This window comes from Pygoscelis adeliae, unplaced genomic scaffold, assembly GCF_000699105.1.
Source record: "Pygoscelis adeliae isolate BGI_AS28 unplaced genomic scaffold, ASM69910v1 Scaffold1050, whole genome shotgun sequence".
Lineage (NCBI taxonomy): Eukaryota > Metazoa > Chordata > Aves > Sphenisciformes > Spheniscidae > Pygoscelis > Pygoscelis adeliae.
The window spans coordinates 91,655-116,475 of NW_008823897.1; the positions used below are offsets into that span (position 1 = coordinate 91,655).

The window sequence follows — 24,821 nt, forward strand, 5'->3', positions numbered from 1 at the left end:
AACAGTCTGTTGCTGCACCTCACCTGCCGAGTGTGCCAAACACACCGACTGTTTCTCCTGATGCAGGAGCACCACCTCCAGGAGTGGTTTTGGGAGATGCAGGTACTCCTGGGCCGTCTGTTGAACAGGCCAATTGTCCGAAAAGAGTAATTCTGAGAAGCCTTCCCCTCTGCCAGATAGGATTGGATTTGGGGTACGGGTCTGAACGTTGCTAGGGGAGCACAGAATGGATGCATACGCTTCTATAGAAGGCCAGGCTGAAAGTAAAAGACAAGTATTTAGTTATAAAAACCTCAGTTTGGAGAGAATGTACTTGTAATCTAAAATTCAAGTCTCGGAATCTGGATTATTTACTACTGGAAAAATTCCTATAATCAAATCAATACACTTAGTTTTATGAAGATTATGGTGTTCAAGGATTTCGAGCAACATCTTAACCAAGCTCCTGTCTTCAGTTTATAGGTGTTAAAATGCTATTGATAGTTATCCCATATTTCCCTGATCTTCAAACTATATTATATTTTCTCTTCATATTATGGTTTTCTAGTACGAAACGCAAGAGTATATTGCATTGTAAGAAAGACTTTTGGGAGATGAATTAAAAAAGGCTAAATGAAACTGCACTTTCAACTTCTCGGATTTGAAGTTCATTTGAAAAAGCAGTTGACCAGAGACGATCATGCCTGAGTGGTCGTATTAGTAATAGGTCCCTTGATATAACTAATGAAGGCTATTATCTGAATTTAACATGTGGCCTTTTTCAGTCTGACTGTTAGGTCCAGATGTTCTCTGATTAACTGTCTAATTGAAGTCTGATTTAACGGTTGTGATTGTATCTGGCTTTCTGGACTTTAGGAATTGTAATTTTAGAAATGTTTTCTATGAGTGATGTTATCGTAACTGTAAGAGAAGGGAAGAACTCGTACAGTTTCATCTTTTTCTGTGTTTCTTTTTTTTAAGAGGGAGACTTTAAAGATATCAAGATTTGAAGGGATAATGTTAACAGGTGTCATAAATGAAACAAAATTCATCGGGGACAGGCTTTGGAAAATCTGGGCACTGTAGGCCTGGGGACGTGGGATGGCGTTCCCTCTGATCCTCTGTGCTCCTGTGCAGCGCTAGGGTTAGAGGCAGTTGGGGAAAAACGGCAAGCTATTGGCACTTCTTTTAATTAAAAAAATAAAAATAAAATCCTGTGGTAGTTTAGCATAGTACTAACCATAGTTTTCCAGCCCCCAGTCATATTGTCTCAGGTAATAACATTCTGCTTCCCCAAATGCTGTTTGTAGTGTCAGTTAAATGCATTATTTTTCATTTCCTTCCCTAAACCATGGCCTAGTGCTGCCTGGCGTTGCTGGGCAGTTGTCCTGTTTAACTCCAGCTTTGGTAGCGCTCAGTTTTGGATAACGTTTTTCCTTTATCACTATTTCTGTTAGTGTAACTTTTAACATATTTTGGAAACCTTTTGAATGAAAGTCCTAAAAAACCCACTAGAGGCAGAAATTGGTAATAGATGGGAAATATCAGGTATGAAATTATAGGTTTACATAGGAATATACATCTTTATAAGAAAAATCCTTGTATTTGAATAAGATGCTTTAAGAACCAGTTGCGTAATTCAAGTTTCCTGGCTCACATGGGCTTGGAGATGATGTGTGGTGTCTGCTTTTTTTTTTTTTTTGGTTGTAATTAATTGTACAACTAGATAAATTATACTGTGTTTTAATGATAGAAAGACACTGGTATTAATGAAGTAGAAAATACACATCTGAGTGCTTGGAAAATGGTGCCTGGTTTGTGGGGTTTTTTTTTTCCTTTCCAATTCTCAGTGCTGCATTTCAATTTGATTTGTTTCTATTTTTGTTTCAAGTCACAATAAAAACAAGGAAACTCATTACCATAGACCATGCACTCCACAAAGGGGAATTATGAAAGTTTCTCTCCTATTTTTAGAAGTGAAATTTCCACCAGGTGCATACCGCACTGGTTCATTTAGGAATTACCACTCAAGTATGCTTTATGGAGTATCTAAACAAAATAGATGCTTGTTTTCTGTACAAAAATGGATACTGAACAACGGTACTAAGAAAATACTGGAAGGCACAAAGATAAAATAAAATCAAAAGCCAATAGGTCCCAGTAATAATTTTTAGTAAGTCAAGGAAGTGAAATCTGTGGATTCCCAGTGCGTTGAGGAAGGGAAGTACTGAATGCAGTACTTGGGATTTTTGGTGCAGAAGAATCTGCTTTGGCCTGTAGTGACACAAAAAGGGCAGCTCAGCTGTGGGGACGCCTGAGTGGGACAAGTCCAGCGGCGTACGCGTGTACGAGGGCGTACACGTTTATTGCCACTACGTCTTCGTTACTGTTGTTGCCGCTGCTGTCTAGCTGAAAGCTGATACTGCTCCTAGGCGATTGCTTCTTCCTTTGTTGGCAAACAATGACCTCCTAAAAGCATCGCTGCTGTTGTAGAAAAGGGAGTTTAGCACTGGAGTCCGTGGAAGAAACAAAGCCAGGTTGGGCCAAAAAGGCTTGAACTCCTTTCCCTTCCCTAGAATTGGTATCTGCAGTGGTGTAGAAGACAGGCATGGAGAAAAGTTGCCTTATCTCTGTGTTGCCTCTATTTAAAAAAAATAAAAAAACCTCATGGTGCTGTCGTGTCACTTCACATTTTATAATTCCCCGTTACTTATTGTATGTCTCCAAATTTTCAATAGATACATGTATGTCATGTGTAATTGTTTTCTTCTTGTAATTTAAGGAAAAAAACTTAGGTATAGCATCGATCCCCCCCAGTTTATGATTTTGATGGGATGTACTCTCTTTATTCATTAAGGAATATGGGTGTGTTTTAATTCTTGACATCTCTTCCCCCACAGGGCGTAAATTCCATTGTAGAGGTGTTTTTCATAAACATGCAGGATTCTGACTTTAATTTGGAAACTCCGCTGACTTTTTCAGTTTCACCACGCATGTCCGTTCTGTTTCAAGCTGGTTTAGGTAAAGGAATCTCACGTTCTGGGCGGGCACCAACTCTAGTATGTGTACGCTAGGTTTTGGTTTTATACTGCTGTTTCTGGGGACAATTTGTGGAGATAACGGCGATGAATCATCGGTTAATACCTGTCAAATCCAGGTAGTCAGAAGAGCCCTTCAATATGCACACGTATAGACTCCCTTCTTGTTCTTCGGCATCTGAATCCTATTAACAGCTGTCAAAACCTGGTAAACTATTTATATGCTTTCACAATTTGTTTAATTGGATAGTTAGGAAATGGCATACAAGAAAAGCTTTTCTTTTTTCTTTTTTTTTCTTTAGTCTGGCTGAACATCTGTAGCATTAGGGGCTCATTATCTCTGAATTGGCATAGCAAATCAGCAGCATCATTAAAATGCCACATTAAGATGATTAAGTTTCTTTGTTATCCAGTTGACTTTTTGCATGTGCTGAGGATTTCATGATTATGACCCCACTCCTTGTAAAACACTTGAGCAACATCACCCTTTTGTGCCGTTGTCTTTAATAGCTTCTGGTTTTTATTCTTTGTGCTTTTCATAACACGACAGGCAAACTTTGCTTAACGACAGTACAAAACTTACGTTCTTTTCTCTGTTTGGTGCCAAGGTCTTGGATTAAATACAGTAATTGGGGGGTTTTCCTTCCGAGACTTCCTCCTAGAGAGAATACCTAAGGTAACACTCTAGCTCGTCCTAATTGTTTGCTGCTGTTGACTTCTTTTTTTATTCATGCATTTTACAGAACGTACACAAGCACTGTTCATGTGGTGACTCAGTCTGAAGTTGCCACCACAGCTTTATTTTGGATTTTTTCCAGAACCCATTGTTTTTACAGTGTTTCAGGTGAAACAAAAATATTACTCTGGAGTATGTCTTTCATCTTGTAATCATCTCCCCAGGAAATGAAACCATGTGCATCAGCCTTAACGCATCACACTGGTACTTTGTTGTGTAAAATCTACAACATTTTGTTCTGCAGTATATATTACCTTCATGAACAGCCTCAAGAAAAATAGTTACCTGGGTTGGACACCATGAATGTTTTTTTCCTCTTACAACCTCTTTACTTTCCTAAGCATAGAAGAGATGATAGCACTTCTTTTTTCAACTGGGGGAACTTTGTTACTGTTGTTAGGGATAACTGTGTTTTTCCTCAGTTTAATTTCCCTTTTCTACTTGAAGTTACAGCCGCCTTCCTCTTGGTTAAGGCGGACCAGCCTGGAAACTCCCTAATCTCATTAAAATATGTTGATATGATTTTTAAGTGACGGATACAAACGTTTCCACACAGCTGCCAATCTCTTGATCTTACCGTATTCCCTGTGCGTGCCAGTACACAGAGCAAAAGGCAGGGCCGGAAAAGGAATTCGGTTGCTTCAGGCCTCTGCAACCACTTGGCTAATTTTAGGCTGACCTGTACCGAGCCATTTTTCCCTCGGATTGCTTTGTACCAAAGCTTTCTTCTGTATTGCTGTCAGGAGGCAGAGTAGACTCTAAACAATAACGGGTGTGTTAGGACAGAAAAATTCCAACCCTTCTAACATTTATTTGGTTAAAAAAAAGCCTCTTCCCTAGTGGCTTCTGCTATCTGTTCTCAGTCATCAGAAGGTGAATTCTTCCGTTGAGGTTCTTCAAATGCCTACATGCAAACTGAAGAGCACTCGAGCTTTGGTGGGATATCACTGACAGCTGGAGCGGCGGTGATGTTTGTTGGGGGGAGGCAGTGGTGGAAAAGCCTTGATCAGAACTCAGGTGCATCCTTCTCTGTTACTCTAAGAAAGCACAAGTTGTTGCAAGCAGTCAGCCTGCAATATGGAAAATGCAGAGGTAATTATTTTCTGCAGTGGAACCATAGGACGGCTTGCCCAGTTTGTGCCAGTCAGCAAGTGCTTGCCATGGGGAACTCAAACCAGCGTTCATGCTACGCTACATGAACACTGGCATAACTCTGTAAAAGAGTGAAAAGCTGTGAGCCATGAACTTGTGGTGAGAAACAGTAGAAAACGGTAGAGAAGTCTTCTCAGTTGGAGGTTACAAATAGTCGTCCACTACTAAGCAATTGCATTTGATGCAGACGAAAGGTGAGACGTTAAGTAGAAAGTGGGAATTGAAATTGTTTCTGAAAGTACCAACAAGGTGCAGCTGCAATGTGTACTTCCTTTTACCATGCTGTGCAGGATGTAGCAAATTATTTTGGAACTGCCTCCTTTTGAGAGGGGAAAAAAAACAACCAACCAACCTACCTTTTTTTGGGAAAAGAGATTCTGCTGAAAGCTGCTTTCAGCAACTGGCAATAATTTTTCCTTAGAGTGATGGAAATGGATGCATAAACTAATTTTGAAGGAGTCTTGATAGCAGGAGCACCCTCAGGCATGAAGTTGGCAGCAGAAGGTACCTGCAGAAGAAAGCCTGTTTCAGTGGAAGTAGGAATGCCCGGGATGTGAAGCAGAGCTAGTACTGAAGAAGGTGCAGAGAAGAATGGCCCGTCTGTAGGTGATCTAGACCTCCCTGTGACCCTCTGAGCAACCACCCAAACCTGCGTGAGCTCTTCTGGGCCCAGGGCAGTCAGTCCCAATACCAAACTCTAAAAAACATCTAGGATAGGGGGTTAAAAACACACAATATGGGGAAAAAAGCCATCCTTCTGTGGGTATCATCATCTAGGGAGAGCACCAAGAGGAATCTTGGCGTTTTCCATGCTACCGTAGATTCTTGCATAAGATGGAGAAATTATCACCCACCTGTTTCTTCACCTCACTTCAACCCAAAGTAAGATAGATTGGCTGGGCTTAGTGCAAACATTTAGGCTAGAGGAGTGATTTTATCACTAAAATATAGTTGAAATTTTTGATTTCATTTAAGTATTGGTTGCCAGACCTTTATTTTTCAGTGCTGCTTTTATGTTGCCACCTCATTTTCGCTGTCACCCATTGTTTGTTCTCGGCATTTGATGTGGTTTATTACTCAGAACCAGAGCTAATACATATTCAGCAGTCCATGTTCTGTACTTTGGAGAAAGGACAAGTGATTAAGTGCCATATTTAACCGTCTAACCCTCAGTTTGAGAGAGGAGCAGGTGGCCATGAGAACAATACTTTCAAACAGGAAACTATTTTATCTCTTAGTGCTTTTCTTCACTTGGTAGCTTGAGGCATAACTCAAGTTTCAGCCATAGCCTAGCTCTTGTCTGGATGGAAAAGTCAGCTTTAAGCAGAAAAAAGCTGTCCTGTCAATTAGTAAGGATTTTAATGCAAGTGCTGGTAATGCTGGAGTTAATAGTGGAAAGGAAATTCAGCAACATAAGTTGGGAATCATCAGCTGTTTATATAGTGTGACCAACTTGCTTATATTTTTACACGGGAGCATTATTGTTAGTAAATTATTAGCTACTTGTTACATTCTCCTCTTGTCACGAAATTGCATTCATTTAAGGCAATGTCTTTGGTTTTCTCTGGACACGGCTGCAGGTCCAGGAACCTACTCCAAGGCCATGGACGGTGATCTTCATGAGTCTTTGGGTTCTTTGCCACATACTCGCAGTATGACTTTGGACAAATCTTTTAACGTTTCTGGGATACATTTATTTATCAGGAAATCTTCACCCTGCCTCTGCTGGTTTTACTCACGTAGTAACCTTATGATACAGGTATCAAGATTATCGGATGCTCCTCACACATTTGAGATCTTTGGATAAAAATTGCAATTTGCAAGTGAAAATTAGGATTATTGATTAGGCTTAACTGATTAGAATCTATGCCATGGGAGCACTGGAAGTCTTATACTGGATCAGACATATTTCTTAGGCATGTTTCAAGCACCAGAGGTTCCACAGGAAGATATAAGTATCCTTTTTAATTAGTGTCTTTCTGTATTTCCAATTCACAGGAACAGCCCGAGACACTAATTTTCTATAGGCTAATTGTGAGTTGTGGGAATAAGTATTTTCTTTTGAATCCTGAAAGTACCCTGTAATTGCACAAGTTTGTACTGTATTATACTTTTATAATCTGTAGAAGGAAATTATCCATCAAAGGTAATTAACAGGCAGGTCAATATTTTTAAAGGCTGTGAGTATCATTAAGTGTGCATGACCCATGAAGATTCATGTCTCAACTGCATTTCTTCCTCTTTGTGTGTCTAAGTAAAACTTTTAGAAAGATTGATAATGTAATTTTATGTAATTTTTGGCGAGTTGTTTTCCTAAAATACTTCATTGTGCCTAAGATGAGCATTTTTTCACTTCTGTGCTTTGTTTTACCTGCAGATGATGTGGTTAAAGTGAAAGGTGAATACAGTGAAAGAGAGGAGAGTGCTTTAAATTCAGAGCCTATGGAAAACCCAGAAGAATCTGAAATGCCTTACACCTATCCCAGAGAATATAATGAATATGAAAGCATTAAACTGGAAAGACATTCTGGTTCATATGACAACATCAGGCCAGCTAGTGGAAAAATGAATTGTGATATCTGTGGATTAGCCTGCATTAGCCTCAATGTCTTGATGGTTCATAAGCGTAGCCACACTGGTAAATATCCCTATATTATTCTTGTAAGAGCTGAATACTGAAAGGATAATAATTTGTAATTGAGACTACTTATTTTAAAAAAGGATACCAAAATCAGGATTTCCTTGTTCTGTCCTCAACGCCACATGTGATCTCTCGCAAGTTACTCGCTTTTCTGTGCCTCACTTTACCCAGCTTTCTTCTTATCAGGATTGAATGTTAGTAAAAGCATGTTTGTGAGGCATTTTAAGAATTTGGGATGAAAGGCACTATGTAATTTAAGTATTTCAAGCACAAAACACAAGTTAGATTGGTTTTGTGCTGCCGTTTGCAGTCTGTATATGTATTTCTCTTTGTGCTATAACTTTGGCAACAAACCAATGAGCATCTTAGGTTTCGACCTGTGGTAAGATAAGACTTTTTTTTTTTTTCTAAAAATTGCTAGCTTGTTGGAATCAGCCTCCTCCAATACACTTATTTCCATGGAAAAACTGTACAGTGTTTTCCATAGTCGTACATATGTTACAAGAAGCTCTGACACCAGAGCTGCGTGTAACTCCCACTGAAGTCAACGGAAGGGCTGTGTGTGTTTCTTTAGAAAGAAATTGATCCAGTATCTCATTCTTTCCTCTTCCAAAAAGGAAAGGGTATGAGGATAGGATGATACCCACGTAACCATTAAATGTCCTTTTTTGTATGTCATTTTAAGGTGAACGGCCATTCCAGTGTAATCAGTGCGGAGCTTCCTTTACTCAGAAGGGTAACCTCCTCCGCCACATTAAACTACATACAGGGGAAAAACCTTTTAAATGTCATCTTTGCAGTTATGCCTGCCAAAGGAGGGATGCGCTAACAGGTCACTTAAGGACACATTCTGGTAAGTGACTTCAAAGACACTTCATGTGTTTTAGATGTGTGTCACTAGGACACTAGGCGTGGAGAATAAAGAGTCAGTCAGCAAAGTTTGCTCAGCTGGTCTAGTTTCGAAGAGTCGACAAATAGCAGTGACCACTCACTCTGCCTGCTGTGCTGACGGAACCGTCTCAGGACTCGGGTCCGCTCTTAATGCAGAAAGAGGGCACAGGGAAACCCGCTGTCACAGCTGTGTGCTCTGAGAAATGGCCAGCCTCGATACCTGCTTGCACAAAATAACTCCTTGGTATTTTCAAATGAGTGGAGCTAGCTATGCCAGCAAGCTCTGAATTTGAGGAGCAGCGCGAAGACATGCTTTGCTGGGACTTCCTTCCGTTCCTGTCCTGAGCTGTCGGGATAGCTCTAGGAGCATAATCCAGGACAGCATGACTCTATTGCCAGTTAACACCTCGCTGTTGTGTAGTGCCTTTCATCTGAATGTCTTAACATGCTCAACAAACGCCAGTGGTTTTTCTCAAGACTGCTAGGGTGTTTCATCCATTTTACAGATGGGAGAAATGGAGGCACAGAGCTGAGGTAACTTGAATAACAAGCAGGTATAAATTGATTAATCTTAGTTCCCCCAGTTCTGTAAGAGCCAGGTTGTGCTTAGTCTTTGATTTGTGTATATCCTGTGTTATACAGGGGCCTAGAAAGAAAACATTTATTCTAAATGAGAGATGTTATCTCTGCACTGCACTTTACCAAAAAAAAAAAAAAAGTTCAACCTCACAAAGAATCAAAGTTAAAAATGAGATTATCTGACATGGATAAATGAGATTCTGATTTAATCAAGACCCAGCACAGTGGTGGTGACTGTCCCCCACCAGCACAGTGCTAAAAACATCATGCTTCAAACACGTCATGTGGTTATTGTGACTGAAGTTTTTAAGAGCTGGCTTATTAAACAGTATAAAGGAAATCTCTTCAAGTGAATCACATAAATAAGTGAACAGTTGCGTTAGCAGTAGGGAGTATGGTCTTTTTGCACAGTATACAATGCAAGGCTAGTTATATTTGTGCTGTACGGAGATGATATTTTGCCTGGGTGTGTTAGAGGATGTCTGTTCACAAAACCGCAATGAGAGAATTTAGGAAGTGCTTCCAGTCCTTGTGTATGAGGCACTGGGAAAGGCTGTGTGGATATCTTGAGTTTCAAACAGGTTTGCTTTAGCTTAAATGAATTAGGAACATAATTCGCTTTACAATAAAAGCGAATTTGGAAATGAAATGAACCTCACATATGGTTTTGGTTTGGTTTAACTTCATCAGTTTTGTGAAGTCCTTGAAAAATTCTGTATAGACAGGACCCAGGTCAGGCAGTTAGGACAGTTGGAGTCCCGGTTTAGCAGCGGTACAGTTAGTCTTCCCTAGGGAAGTTACGCCAGGAAAAGCTGTCAGCTAGAGCAGGGCTCCAGGAACCTGAGTTCCTGGGAACAGTGTCTAGTTGTAAGTCCTCTTCTTTTCTGGTGCGGAGCTTAGGGGATGAAGAGGAACTCTATGTGTCCGGTGGGTTTCACCCTTATGTAAGCCTAATTTTGTGATGATTACAGTGCTCATAAACTTCACAGAAATTTAAAGCGTTCTCCATGAGGTGAATATATGCTATTAGTAACTACATACTTGAACGTCAGGGAGACAGTGTTTTAGTAGTCTCTTGTGGTTATTTTATACTGCGCTCTTATTTTTCTAGTGGAGAAGCCATACAAATGTGAGTTTTGCGGAAGGAGCTACAAGCAAAGGAGCTCATTAGAGGAGCACAAGGAGCGGTGCCGTACTTATTTACAGAATGCTGGCATGTGTGAGGCTGGTGAGTTTATCACGTTACGGTGGTTTTGGTTTTTTGGTACATTACAGTGCTTTAAAAAGGGCGTCTGGTAGGCTGTTAATTCACAGCCTGAGAACAGTTTTTACTACAATCATTTTCAGTAACCTAAGGGGCTGTAACATCTTATAAAAGGGTCAGGTTTAATGCATCCCTCAGGCAACTAGTTAAAGAATGCTTTTATTTTAATCACTTTTTTATTTCACAGTTACTTTGAATAAAACATCTAAAATACCTTGTACGCAGCATTTCTGTAGGTGACACTCGCAGTAAGTTAAATTATTCCTACATTAATGCTATTACGTGGCTTATTTTATTGGATGAGTTGGTGCCCATGGCTGTTGGCAACAGTTGTTCACATGTCTCAGTCCGTTTGATGCTTCCTTTTCTTTAGAATAAGAACTGTGGATCAGAATCGGTTAGAATTTGCAGAAGTTTTAGTGGCGTGGATCTAGGGCATGGAAGCGGGGTGGTATCCTGAAGATCACTGGTAGATCAGCTTAGGAGGTAGTGAGAGGTAAGGGACTTCTTTAAGTATAGAGCTGTCTTTGAAAAAGGCTGAAGGTAAAATGTATCAAAACAGTTTTTCTTATTTTCCTTTTCACAGTCTCAGTGCTGCAGTTCTGAAAATGCTTTGGTGAAGAATAACTGCCATAATCTTTGAGCCTGCTTCACCTGAATATTTCAAATCCTAAAATGAACTTGTGTGATTTAAGTCCCACAATATGCCAGTAAGTCAGGAAAGAATTACTTTTCCCATTCAGAGTCAGGGGGTGGTTGTGACCTCCTAAAAGATGATACGACTAATCTGTAGCAGAGCTGAGGCTACAATTTCAGAATTCAGGTTCCCATTCTTTTGCTATGCAGCCTTAAAAAAAGCAAGCAAACAATAACTTTAAGGACTCGAGGTTCCTAGTGTTGATTGTGAATTTCAAATATAACTTCATTTTCAAGGAAAAGGTTAAACTGAGTTTTCAGAGAAGAAAACTAAAATGTAAAAATATACTTCGAGAGATGACAATGTTTACAAAGGCCCTTCAACAATAAAAAGAAAAAAAATAATTTTATTTAGTGATATGATTATCAAGCAAAGATTCTGCAGGCATCATCACAAGCCGGGCCTGGAAACCAGTGTGATGACCCCTTGATCTATGATGGTAACTAGGTGGGTGCAAGAGTCCTTACCCTGTGCAGAGTGAGTAGGTTGGTGTATCAGGCTTTGACACATGCACACACAAAAACCGCCATAAAGAAACAATGATTTAACAAAGTTAGAGTTTTATAGTTTCTCATAGGCTATCATCTTTTCAGCAAATGACATGTTTTTTAGAGCATTAGTAAAAGTTAATGGTTACTAGAACGTCAGCAAGTTTTGGTTTTCATGAGAACCCATACATATTGTAACTGTGGTTTTATGTTACAGTACATACTCCCATGATGGCAATCACTCCGAGATGTCCACCGCGTGAAAATGGAAAACATGATACCTACTATAGATTCCTGCTTTTAAATGATTCTCGTGGTTTATATTCATTTCAGAATAGCAACATTTCACTTATCCAGAATCTGCTATGTGGTACTTGCTGAAGTAGTACTGTATGCCTTAAATTGGTCACAGAGGAAATGTAAATTTCCAGTATGACATGATGTGGCTGTACCCTATGCCTTTAAGACCTGCGCGCTTTAAAAAATACTGCAGTGTTTTTACTGGAGTAGTAAGTTTTATGAAAAACAGGAACTCCAGTCTTGCTGAGGCATTTCCATTCAATTCTCTGGTATCAGCACTATGTTAGATCACAGAAATCAGAGGGGGGGAAGGCTGGAAAGGACCTCAGCAGGTCATTTGATTTGGTTTTTTCCCCCCTAAGGGTAGCATTTTGCACTTGTGTTTAGTGAACATCAGGGTTTTTTATTTCTGACCATTTTCCTACTTACCCACATCACTTTGAATTTTGGTACTTTTCTGAAGTCCTTGCAACTTTCTTATATGGAGCCATCTTTAAGCGCAAGTATGCTTAACGTGCCATCATCCAATAGTTAATTAAAATATTGAAAAGCATCAGGACAGTCATAACCGTTCTAGTTGCTTTTTAGTATGAGGTTTGCATGTTCCAGACGTAGCAGTGTGGTAATATTTCTGAAAGAAAGGTTTCATGTACCAATATTGTTAGAGCGTTGCTCAGTCCCTGATAGCGATCTCTGGTCACATTGTTCTCATTGCACAACAACCCACCTCTCTGTTCCACTCTCCATTATTTAGTGACCACATAGAGATGCTGCAGGAAGCAATGCCTCTAATTTGAGCTCTGCTTTGTACTTCAGGGTTTTGTTAACAATGCCCGCATGTTCTAAAAATTATACTCACATTTATGGTGTGACAGAAACCACACTATGGAAACAATTCAGTACAGGCTAAATGATCGTGTGCTCGCACTCTGGGCTGGAAGAAGAGTATCCGCTCTCTGTACATCTACAGGATGGCATGATGGCTAGGTGACAGCACTGTTTTAGAGAGGTGGCTCGTCACCCAGTGATTACAAGAAAACACAAGTAGTCATTCATCATGGATAAATCATGTTTACGCAAAATTTTCTTATGGAAGTGTTTTGTAAACATAAGATCACAACTGAAACGTGCGCACCACTGAGGTAGGCAACAGTACTCGGAAGCACCACAGAGACCTCTCGGGCGGTGCTCAGGGAACGCCATAATCGGTCACTAGTGTTAGGTAAGTAGAAGATGGCGACCCAAGTTTAAAAGCGGTCAGGGCATTGGGGCTAAGCCCCAGCCTACTGCTGTGTAAAACCCTGGTTAGGAGCTTGACTTTCCATGTCAGTCCAGAGGCACATGCGAGAGCGCTGATCGGGAGGGAAGAGGGTGATTTATTTGGTCTGCAGAGTTTCTTTCAGCATCCTTAGAGTTTTTGTTGTTTTCTGGCCATGCAGTTGAACCCCAGAAGAAAGAGGTGGGTGAGATCTTTTTCAGTTAGCTTTTGGGTAGGGAGAGCAGTGTTGTGGGAGAGAAGCAGTATAGCCACCTGTGTCTCAGCGGGAGCAGAGTCTGTTTCCCTAAGGCTGTATTATGAAGACATTGTCAAAGACCTTTTGTGGCCTGTAAATAGAGATTATTTTTTTCTTTAGGAAAAAATGCCCATTAGCAAGGAGTAGAAAATCCTAATGTGAAAGAAGAGACCCTTAGCGTTAAAATAAAATGGCAGACAGACATCAGGCTGGAAGATTGATACTTATAGATGTCCCAGAACAGATTATGTAGGTCAATAGTTACTGTCTCTCAGCAATCTCGTCTGAGTAAAGACTATTGTTACCTCTGCAGGAAGCCGCTTGTCTGCCCTCTTGACACTAATTTAATAAAGTTCCCCTGGTGGCACATAAATAACATTGACAAGACAAGTAGACACTGATATGCTACGTGTAGCTTCCAGTGTGTTTCTAGGGCTGGCTAAGAGGACTTACCGAAACATCACTCTGTGTTCTGTTGGAAGATAGAGAAAAAGATTCTGCAAATGTGACATTAAAGCTTTAATAGAACATGAGTACAACTCTTGTTAAAGATTGAGAAAAAGAGAAACTAGAAGAGCAAAAGAAGGAGCTGCTTTTATGACATGGATGAATTGTGGTTTTTTTTTTTACAACCTAAATTTTTGAATATGCAGCACTGTTTGTATTATTATCTTGTTCAGGGTCGTTGTGGGTTGGCATTTTTAAAACTTAAATTACTATTATTAATGCCTTGTGCAATGATCCTGTCAAGATCACAAGCTTTCTGGGGATAGTTCAAACCTTGAACTGCAGTTATCTAAAGATAATATAAAGAGCTCAGAAAGCATATTCCAGTTTTTGGAGCATGAGAGTTAGGCAGAAGTTCTGAAATTAAAAATCCCATAACATTTTTCTCAGGAATTAACTAGAGCTTCTGGCCAAAATCCAAACGGATGACTAGGTTCTGCCTACCTAACTTTCCCTTACAGTTTCAACTTAATCTGATGTTTTGTCTCACTGAATGTAAACCGTTACGTACTGTCTTGGTATTTCATGCTGGAAGCAGGTGCATTTTAGTAGTTGATAAATACATTTATGTGAGTCTCTAAACATACTGGAGTAATTGGGAATAACAATCAGACCAGAAAAGCAATACGTTATTACCTTTAAGGCGTTGTGTATGCATGCTCTCTGTGGGTCTGGTTATCGTGTGTATCACGGGGTTACAGCCTGATGAAAGAGGACTGAGGTAGTGCTGAGCTGAGCCCTATTATTCCATCCATCCTGAGTCATATTCGTAGCTAGTGTTTGTGGCATCGAGCACTTATGAAGCACATTACATTTTCAAAATGCTGAACAAACATTAACAAATAGTTCTGGCTGAGGTTTGGTGAGTCACGGTTTGTGCTGACTGAAACTCATATGATATCAATAACAGCAATAATAAACAAGTAAGGAGTGACTGACTTTGAAATTTATAGGGAAATGCTGCACATTAAGCTATGGAAGGATGATACTGCGTTTTTATCACTTGCTGTACCTAGCAAACTGCAGTTTAAGTCCAATACTTAATAAAACTGCATTTAGTAGGACTGCAGCGATACCAAAGTGCTTGTATCGTTTTCCTCTGGCATTACTTCTCTCTCATGTAGATTATGCTTCATATATTTAGGTATGCTAGTGCAATAGTACAATAACACAGCAGCCAGGGTTCTTTCATGGTGTGATCTGACCTTTTGTATTACCTTGGGAAAGTAAATTACCCTTCCTTGTATTAATTTTCCTCTACTTAGATACCAACTCCTAAAGACATGGGCAGTCTCTTAAAACGTGTCTAGTTTTCACCACAGCGGTCCCTAATGCTGAAACTCTTAGTCCTACTTTTTAATATAAAAGTACCACTACCGATACTTGTTCTTCAGGCGAGAGCAAGCTTTTTGGGGGGAAGCCGCAGCAGTTATATTCAGTATTAGTCTGGCAGTAGCGATATGAGGTGGCAGTCCTTCGGCTCGGCTGCTCCAGCTCAAAAGCCTGTGCAGCCTCCATGAGGTGAGAGCAAGCAGTAGTTTCCGTGAAATGATGGGCACTGGTTAGCACGGCTAAAGGAGAACTCTGGAAAATGGTAAGATCCTCAGAACAGTCAGCGGCCCAGTCTCGAGGGAGTGATCTTAGGGCACATGTACTTTTCCTAAAATTAGAAATTCTGGAGGTTGTAACGAGCTTTAACACACCTAATGCTAATGCTTACAGGTGTGCCAGAGAGAAAACATTCTTAATTAGTTTTAGCTGTAGCATTTAGGAAAAAAGTTAAGTGATGATGACACCTGGAAAAAAATGAGTTAGTGGATATTGAAAGGTTATATTATTTTGAGTTTAATGGAACATTGCTATATTTCATGCAAGTTTCTTAGTGATTAGTTAAGAAGACATCTAGGTATGACTGATACCTAAAAAGGTGTAGCAAGAGGAGTGAATGTCTTACAGTGAAGCTCTGCAGCACTATGTCAGCCTGCAGGTGTCACACAGTCTTACTCAGAATAAAAAAGAAAGGCTGACAGAGGTTGCATCTCCATCTACATTTTGTAACCAACCCTTCCAGCCAGTTTATTTTACACTTCCTCTTGCTAATGAAGACACTGGTTTTGTATGGTTTATGCTCTCCTTGCATGAGCTCAGGACTGCAAGATCGGTGTCTGTTTCTGTGCTTGGTTCCACTGACCGCAACTGGTGCCCAAGACGCAATGAGCAAGAATGACAGAAAAAGCAAAACAAGTTTACATCAGATCTCCAAACTGTTTCCTCCCAGTTAGTGTGGCAAACTCCGGAGATTAAACCATTCATCTCTTCCTTTTTTTTTTTCTTTTTTTTTTTTTCCTTTTCACCTACGTGTGTTTTTTTGTTGTTGTTTTTTTTTCTTTTCACATTTTCCAAACTAGCAAGCGTGGAGGCAAGGCACATCAAGGCAGAGATGGGGAGTGAAAGAGCCCTTGTGCTGGACAGGCTAGCAAGCAACGTGGCAAAGCGAAAAAGCTCAATGCCTCAGAAATTTATTGGTAAGAACAAAAAACCTTTTCATGTGCAACAGTTAAATATGTGCAAGTTGGTAACCTATAGTACAATGCCTCTGCTTATTTTAAATATCCTTCTCAAGTTTATAATCTAATACAAAAGAATATAAATAAAGTAATTTTGATTAATCTGATGTGGTTTTAGTGATTTGTTGTAGGGTTTTGATTAAAATAAAAATAATATATTCTGTTAGATACTTAAACTGGATGGAAGCTACTATTGTGCTTTGTGTCTATTTGTGTAGGCAATTTATAAATATATTTTATGAGCTTCCATGTGTTGTTTTCTGTACCTGTGCATTTGAAATGTTCTCTGCTAGGTTCTTTACAGGAAAAGAACAGGAAGGCTTAATGCTGTTAAGAGCTGAGTGCTTTTTCTAGTCAGCAGGAGTTGAAGATGCTTGCAGGATGCGTGTGTGGAGTAAGGCCTAAAGACAGAAAAGTATTGAATGTCTGTTAGTCACCCTGCTGAATTTGAATATGATGAAAAAATATCAAATCCTTTCTTGTGGTAATTTAAGCAACAAGATGTTTCCATAGCATTTTTCTTGCATTTAATTTTATACGATCAGAGTTTTGCATGCTGGGGATCTTAAATACCAGTTTGGCGGGTTCTGTGTTTCAGTGAACGCCTGATCCTCTCGGCTAGTCTTATTTCATTAACTTGCCTTTTAAAAAAATAAAATGCAACTCTCGTGTCCTGAGTAAAGACCTGACTTAGTCAGCAGTTATATAGTGTCAGTACCAGTAATGCCTTATTTGTTATCTTCTCTACGGTTATATCAGGTACCGAGCGCTTATTTTTCTTACTACAAACTTTTCCTTCAGAACAGGGGCCCGTGTGGTGGCTGGTGTTCACACACGACTGGGGAGGGGAGAAGCGTGGGGCTGAGCGTGCAGGCAGGGGTCAGCTGCTGCCAGACAGACCCCCCCCGGCAGAGGGATGGTCTGAGGACCCGCCTTGAACGGCTGGGGCTGAGGTCCAAACCTCGGTAAAGGTGTGCTGCTAAATCCATATAGATATAAAAGCAACTTAATTTTTGAAGGTAACGTGGCTCTTGTTAGATTTGGTGGGTTGCGCTGGACTTTCATCTGTGAAAACTGGTAACTTTTATTTAGACATCTTCGTATGGCTTTCAAAAGGTCACGTTTTTGTACAGGAGTGAAGTAACACCAGCACGCTCCATCTGAGTGCCTTTGGCTGCTTAATATTGAAACTGTTGACTGGGTGACTTAGGCCTTACATGTCATGTTGTGATTCAAAAAGTAATACTAATGCAAATGTTTTTGAAAACCTTTAGCTTCCTTTTTTTTTAGCGCCGAGATCAGCTTCACCCTATCTTGTTTTACAATTGCTATCAATTCAATCTTTATGTATTTTATTAAACACATCTGCAGCAGGACACAACCACTCGGCACACGCTTACAGTTAAGTACTAGTGTTTTTCTGATTTGTTTCACCAGCATACTTGTTACCGTATGGAATAGATCCTTTTTTGATTTGCGATTGTGCTCAGTAACGTGGTCTGCAGATGACACAAACTGATAGGGCGTCGTGCAAGGCCTTTTGTGGAGAAGTTGGAGGACCCAGGGCAGTTCACCTAAAGGAACAAAATAACCAATTTCTGAAACTTACTGTTTTTCTAGAACCTATGTGATTGGCATGTTCTTGTTAAGTAATATGTGAAAAAATTACTCGCTCGGTCCCTTTTATCTCTGGGAAGTATGTGTGCAAGAGCAGTCTGTCCAACCTTGATTTGACTTCTGTGACTTTCTGAACTGCATGCGTAGGAGTGCAAATCTGCCAGGACAGCTCTGTGATTTCTTGGGAAACGGCGTTCTCAGAACGGGTGCTGATTTTTCATTTTGCCAGGAAGAAGGGATGGAGATGTGTATTAACAAGGCATCTTTGTTCGGCTCATTTCTGTGAATGAAGTCTATTGATCAGAAAAAAAAAAAAAACACCTTTATTATTATTTGAGGGCTCTACAGAGATTCATACGAGCACCAGGAGTCTTGCCCACTTTATTTTTTCACATTTTCATTTTCGGTAGCTACCTCGTGTGCACAAGTGTAAGTCTCAAGTAAGGACACAGATCAGCAGACCGTACGCTCTACACTAGGCCTCCCTTCAAAGGCTTCTCCTGCAAAGGTTTTGTCCTCAACTTTCCCTTTAGTTATGAGGGAACACGGGTTTGAATGGAAGTTTATGATTTTGTGTTTCCTGTTTTGCTGTGGATTTCTGTTTTGCATGTATATGGACCAAATCTACAAACCCTGACTTTTTGTACTTCCTGGTTTGATTAATGAACAGATATTTAAAAAAAAAAAAAAATTAAAAAACCCCAGCCCAGCAGACTAGGTAACCTGTGCTGGTGGTACTTCACTGCTGTATAAAACACTCGTGGGGCTGTATCTTCAGTTGACGCGAGTCGAAGTAGCCAGGGCAGTCAATGCATTTCTGCGGGTTTACACCAGCTGAGTGTCTTGACCCACAGGCTTCTATTTCTTCCTTTTTAAAAACAAGTTCTCGCCGAGACCAGGAGTGAAAATATATTTCTCATAGTGGTAAAAGTGCTAGTGCAGTTCTGCCGGTAACAAACACCATTATCCCCCAGCGTGCAAAGCCTAATGAGAAATTGCCTGCTTCGGTTAGCACGGCAGCAGGAAGCAGGTCCGCTCCCTGTTTCCAGTGTCCACACCTCACCAGGCTGCAAAAATCTACCTACATTTTAAAGTGAAGCATCGCTGAGCAGCACATGAGTATGTGTCATACGCTACGGCTCGTGTGTGAATTTTGAAGGGGAAAGCTTTTGCATTGCACTGAGACAAACAAAACAAAAAAAAAAAAAGGAGGAAAGATGTTCAGCTAACCTGTGGCTGCTTTGTAAATGAACGCTGGAGAACCTGTAAATTTAATTTTAATGTAGTGTTTTTCAGTAACTTTGTGGCACTTCCCCCAGTGCAGGTAGCGGCTTAACTCAGAATAATCTATTACACTGTCCTGCTGGCCAGGAAGATGAAGCATCAGCTGCTCTAGGCACAGCCCATCTTATTCATCCCCCGGTCCCCTTATACTCCTTTCCCTTCTTCTAAACCATTGATACCAACTTTCTCCTGACTGATTGCTGTCGTTTTTGAGTGAAGTACTGATCTGGCTTTTTGTCTCTCTTCATGGAGAGGTTTGCTGTATTTGAGGAGGGGGGGGAGGGAAATTTCAAGAGTGGCTCCCCATCCGCTTGATCGCGATACGGTGCCATAGCTGACGTTCTGGATATGCCATTAGCACTTTCTGTGGCACTTTCGTGCCGATTCAGCCTACCTAAATATAGGCATCCCACTGAGGTATCGAAATCAGACGCGTGCTTGCCTTGGGGTGTCTGCTGAGACGGGGGGCAAAGAGAGGAGCCATTCTTTATGTAATGCCTTTTCCTCCCAAAGTAGCTGAGAAATGCCGCAGTCAGGTTTACAGCCTGATTTCTTGCCCTTTCATAGAAGGAGTCCGTTCCCGATGTGCCGTGGCCTTTTAAAAGTGTACAGCAACATGACACGTTAATGTATGTCAGAAGAGCATTTGGGCATTGGCATTTCGTTTGATATAACTGGTAATTTAAGGGAGGCAGAATGGGCTGTTGTGGGGTTTTAAAAAGCCACCGGGGTAGTGGCATAACAGACTACTGTGAGAGCCTCGGTGATCATACGTGGTGTTTTTTGTGTCTTACGACAGTGACTCCTAACCCAAAATTTCTAGGGAGTCCTGTGTATTTTTTGCTTTTGTTGCCTTTTTTTTTTTTTAAATTTCAAATTTGTTCACATCTTTCACTTGCCTGGAGCTGGTTTTATGAGTCATAGAAATGTGCTACATCTTTTTGTTTCCTTCCGTGTAAAGTTGGATCACAAGTTTTATTGAGGGTTGGAAGCAGTTACACTCTTGTGGTTCACTAACCTTTTTGAGTGTTTTATAAGAGAAACGTGAGCTCCTGGTTTTCTGCCTCTGCAGTGAAACCTAATGAGTTTCATATACATTGAGTCATGGTGTTGACAGGTGACTGATAAACATCTGCACTACTCCAGTTACCGTAACTAAAAGATTAGTGGATCTGATGTTTGCAAGTCACTTGCACATGAAACGTTTGGTCTGGTCCTTTTTTTTTTTTTTTTTTAAAGCTATGAACGATTTTATGTTTTATGTAACCACAGAATTCGGTTACTTATTTCTAGACAGTCACCAAAAAAGTGACTTTAGTCCTTTTGGGGTGCAGTTTGATTTCCTCCCTGCACCTGGCGTAGAGAGAACTAGTTGCAGTGTGCTGCCCGGCTCTCCCTCCCTTGCCTTAGTCCTTGCTAGAAGAGGCGTGAGCAGAATTTCAGGTACGTGCTCTCTCGGCTCTCCTCCCGTTCTGTCTAATTTAGAGCTTTCAAAGCCCTAGCACGCCCAGAGGAACATGTTTCACGCCTCTTTCACTAGCCCCATACCAAGTGACCTTAAATGTGTTCTTCTATGCGTATATACATAGCTGCCAGTGTTAGATTATCTGAAAACCTGTGTAGAGTTCCAAGAAACCAGGCGTGGTGCAGAGGAAGCTGTAGTTGTCGGAGGACTGTGGGGAAAATTGACTTTGGTGTCCGAGGACGTATAAAAGAAGACTCTCTCAGATGGGTAAAAGTAATGAAAAGTGCGTCGGATCTCAGCCGGCACTTGTCTTCGCTTTTTCTATTAGAGAGGGGTACGCTTCTCGGGGGACGAGTCAAGAACGAGAGGTTGCAGTCTTGGTACCGAAACCGGAGTTCTTTCGTTCGTTATCCGTTAGCTCTTTTACAAGTATTTTCATTAATGATTATCTACCTTTTTCTAGAAAAAAGGTGAGAGAAGTTAATCTATGGAAGCTTTGATAATATTCTTCCCCTTAAATCCCAGAATAATTAAAAAAATTTAATGATGATTTGTCCAGTGAGTATCCTCACCACCTCCTCTATTACATTTTTGCTTCCAAGGCTGGACTTTAAAAAATAAATAACAAGCCTCCAAAAAAACCCCCCACCCAAAAGCTACTCGTGTATATGAACGGCCTCTTTCCGCAGAGAACATTTCATGCCTCTATTTTCCAGAGGCTACTGCCATTTAGAAAAGGCATCGCGGAGTTTAAATACTTCTTTACTCACCCAGGTAATTTAATAGCTCTCCTCTTTTGCAGGTGAGAAACGACATAGTTTTGATGTTAATTATAATTCAAGTTTCATGTACGAAAAGGAAAGCGACATAATGCAAGGACGCATGATGGACCAGGCCATAAACAATGCCATCACCTACCTTGGGGCTGAAGCCTTGCGCCCTCTGGTGCAGACGCCACCGGCTCCCACCTCCGAAATGGTCCCCGTCATAAGCAGTCTGTACCCCATACCGCTGACCCGCACCGACGTGCCAAACGGCAACTCCCAGGATGCGGAGAAGAGCCACCTAAGGGACAAAAGCCTGTCTTCCGACAGAGGCCTTTCCCCAAACAACAGCGGCCAAGACTCCACAGACACTGACAGCAACCACGAGGAGCGGCAGAATCCCACCTTCCATCAAAGCCAGATGATCCCCGCTCAGGCCCGCAACGGCCTCCAGTCCTTGAAGGATTTCCCGAGGCCATATGACATAATCAAGCCGCCTGCCATATGCCCACGCGATGCCTTTAGGGTCATCAACAAGGAAGGGGAAGCCATCGGGGTCTACCGGTGCGACCACTGCCGCGTCCTCTTTTTGGATTATGTGATGTTCACCATCCACATGGGCTGCCACGGGTTCCGCGATCCCTTCGAGTGCAACGTCTGCGGGTACAGAAGCCATGACCGATACGAGTTTTCCTCACACATAGCACGAGGAGAGCACAGAGTAGTACTCAAATAAAAGGACTGGTTTTCTGAGGTCAAAGGCTTTGTTTTAGATCGGAGGGGAGGCTTGTTTGTTTGTTTTTTAATTAGTATAAAGAAATTTCTTGAGTATTTTTCTATGCCAGTTTTTAAACGAGCGTCACCGGGAGGTGACGCCTTTTTAAATGTTTTCTTTACAAATAATTCAGTGTTCTGTAGCATCTATGCCTAGCTGCTGTGGTGAGTGGTACTGTATAAAATACCAGGAGCAGAGACCAATTTTTATATGAACTTTATTTTTGTGAAAATTAAGAGCCATTTAAGATGTTTTTATTTTTTAACGTGCATTTGGTTTTCTAATGTATGCTTTAACTCAGCGCAAAAGGCTTTTATGCCCTGCTGCCAGTTTCCCTGCTTGGTCAGATGTATAGTCAGAAGTATATAGGAGGAGCTTTTTCTAGCTGTTACAGTCCCGACGGTCTTCAAATGGCTAATCACCGAAGCAAGAACGCGTGTCTGGGAGGGATTATTAATTCCTCCTTAAAGGTTTTCCCCTAAGTCTTAAAGAGCATGCGGCCCCACCACACTTTCATTTTTCTTACCCCTCTGTTCACTTTCTTTAAAGTCACTCCCACATGCACCTTACTCAGTGATAGCAAAATAAGAAATGAGACCTATTGTGGCGTTGGGGTTTTTTAGCAGTACGCATTTTTGGGATACCCAGTGAGGTCATCGGTAGGCTCATCCATGCAGTCTGGGGGAAATCCTGATTTTCATTGATGGAAAGTCCTCCTTTCTGGTGGGCGCCAAGGACGAGGACGAAACTGGGCCGTGCGGTGTGCCCCCCGCCGTGCTCCTGCTCGGCTCCAGCAACAGCCCTGGCAACGTCCCTGCGGAGGGCGGAGGGCGTTGGGCTCGGGGCGGGAGGCACCCTGGCCTGGCAGCAGACACCGTGAGAATCTGCATACGTGAATGTGTGGGAGCTGACAGCTCAATCACACTGTCTGGTTTTATGTGGGGATATCCCTCGAGTGAAATGTGCTGTTTTGCAAAATGAGTATTTACTATTACTTTGAAGCTGGTTTTTAAAATAGTTCTTTTAATCTAATCATTGCTCTGCAGCTGTATTATTAGTCACTGTGCTGAAGATATGGATTTGATAACAGTTTTGCTGAGTGAGTGTTTATTCTTTGCAAAAGTATTTTTGTATAATGTAGAGTTAGGTCTGTTCTGATGGACTCTTTGCATCCATCGCATGGTTTGATACCTGCATTGCCGTTGTACTTTTTCAACGATGGCGTGCCGTGATCCATCCGCTTCCCTGAGGGAAGGCTGGGGACCTAGGTGGAGTGCTGAGGGTCAAGAAATAACTGAATTTCATTCCTCCCTTTGACCTGGGCTCACTCTTTCGGCTCAAATACTTTCTCCCTCCCTGAATTTTAAGGTACAAAAAAGAAAATTATATTCCCTTTTCCCGATAAGTGTACGTCTGAAGGAGGACAAATTAGTCTGCAGAGTGCTTGAGTATCTAAAGTGCTGTACAAGTGCTAGACCCTGCTTATCGTTGGGGCTCAGGAGAACTCTCTTGCTACCTTGTGTGAAGTTACGTGCGTAGTTATAAAATAGGTTTAGGATCTTTTCCAGTAACCGCTTTCCCATCGTGAGGCACATACAGTGAGCGGGCGGACGATGGTTCTTCCCCGACGAATACCCACTGTCACGGCGTGACAGGCGATTCCTTCTGTGAGCGAGGCTGCGGTTCCACCAAGGGCTTAACCCGATGGCCTGAGGACTGCCTTCCGGGCAGCGGCCCGGACTTGGAAAGGCTCCAGCCGAGTCCCCACCTCAGTTAGCGCAAATCGTTCCGTGACTCCGTCTCTCCTGCTGCGTTTTCATGGGGGAAGCGACTTGAGTTACATGCACGTCGCGGCTGATGAAAATGCTCCTCACGGTTCAACAGAAATGAATAAGGTTGCGCGTAGTAAGACGTAACTTGTCGTTTGCACAGGAAGCTCCTCAGATTGCCGAATGTGTGTCACGCAGCACCGCCGGTTTCTTTCTCACGCCGCTACCGAATCCTTGAAAACACTCTTCAGATTACTCTCCCACTCTTCACTTACCGCCAGGCAGGGCTTCAGCCACCTACCCTTGCTTCCCAGCTAAGGTGAGCAATCAACCACCGCGCCTCCGAGCAGCTCAGCGTGAGCGGTGCTGCCAGGTTTTTGAAAGGAAGGAGGGAGGTTTGCGCGGCGCCTGGCCTAGGCGGCACCGTTTTCCCACCCCTGCTCGGGCAGAGACACGATTTCAAGATAGGCTGAAGCAGAAGAAGTTCCCTGTGCTGCCTGGAGTTGACGAGCGGTAACCTCGTTACAGCTCTGCTGTTGAACGATCGCATGTTGTGGAATTTCAACCCAGTCGTTTATTAAAACATATATATATTTTTATGAGTACCGTTTATCTGCTGTCTGATGCTCGCCAAGCGTGTGCCTGCGACTCCCTGAACCGGGGCCGGAGCCTGCCGTAGCCGAGTCCCGGGAGCTGGACGCGCCAGCCCCCCACGGTGCCAGGATCAGCCCCCCTCCGTGTGCCTCCCCCTGCCTCGGGGGGACCCCGCTGGTGCAGCAGACCCCGTCCTGCGG

At 41.9% G+C, this 24,821-nt stretch overlaps 1 protein-coding gene across 1 annotated transcript in view; it reads left to right on the forward strand.

Annotated features, from left to right (window-relative positions):
- IKZF3 (IKAROS family zinc finger 3 (Aiolos)) overlaps positions 1–22,219 on the forward strand; it is a 29,444-nt gene extending 7,225 nt beyond the window's left edge. The window contains exons 3-7 of the mRNA XM_009334977.1: positions 7,283–7,543; positions 8,232–8,399; positions 10,128–10,244; positions 16,195–16,311; positions 21,522–22,219. Of these exons, the coding sequence (XP_009333252.1) occupies positions 7,283–7,543; positions 8,232–8,399; positions 10,128–10,244; positions 16,195–16,311; positions 21,522–22,219 (1,361 nt within the window). The remainder of the gene's footprint in view (positions 1–7,282; positions 7,544–8,231; positions 8,400–10,127; positions 10,245–16,194; positions 16,312–21,521) is intronic.
- The last annotated feature ends 2,602 nt before the right edge of the window (positions 22,220–24,821 follow it).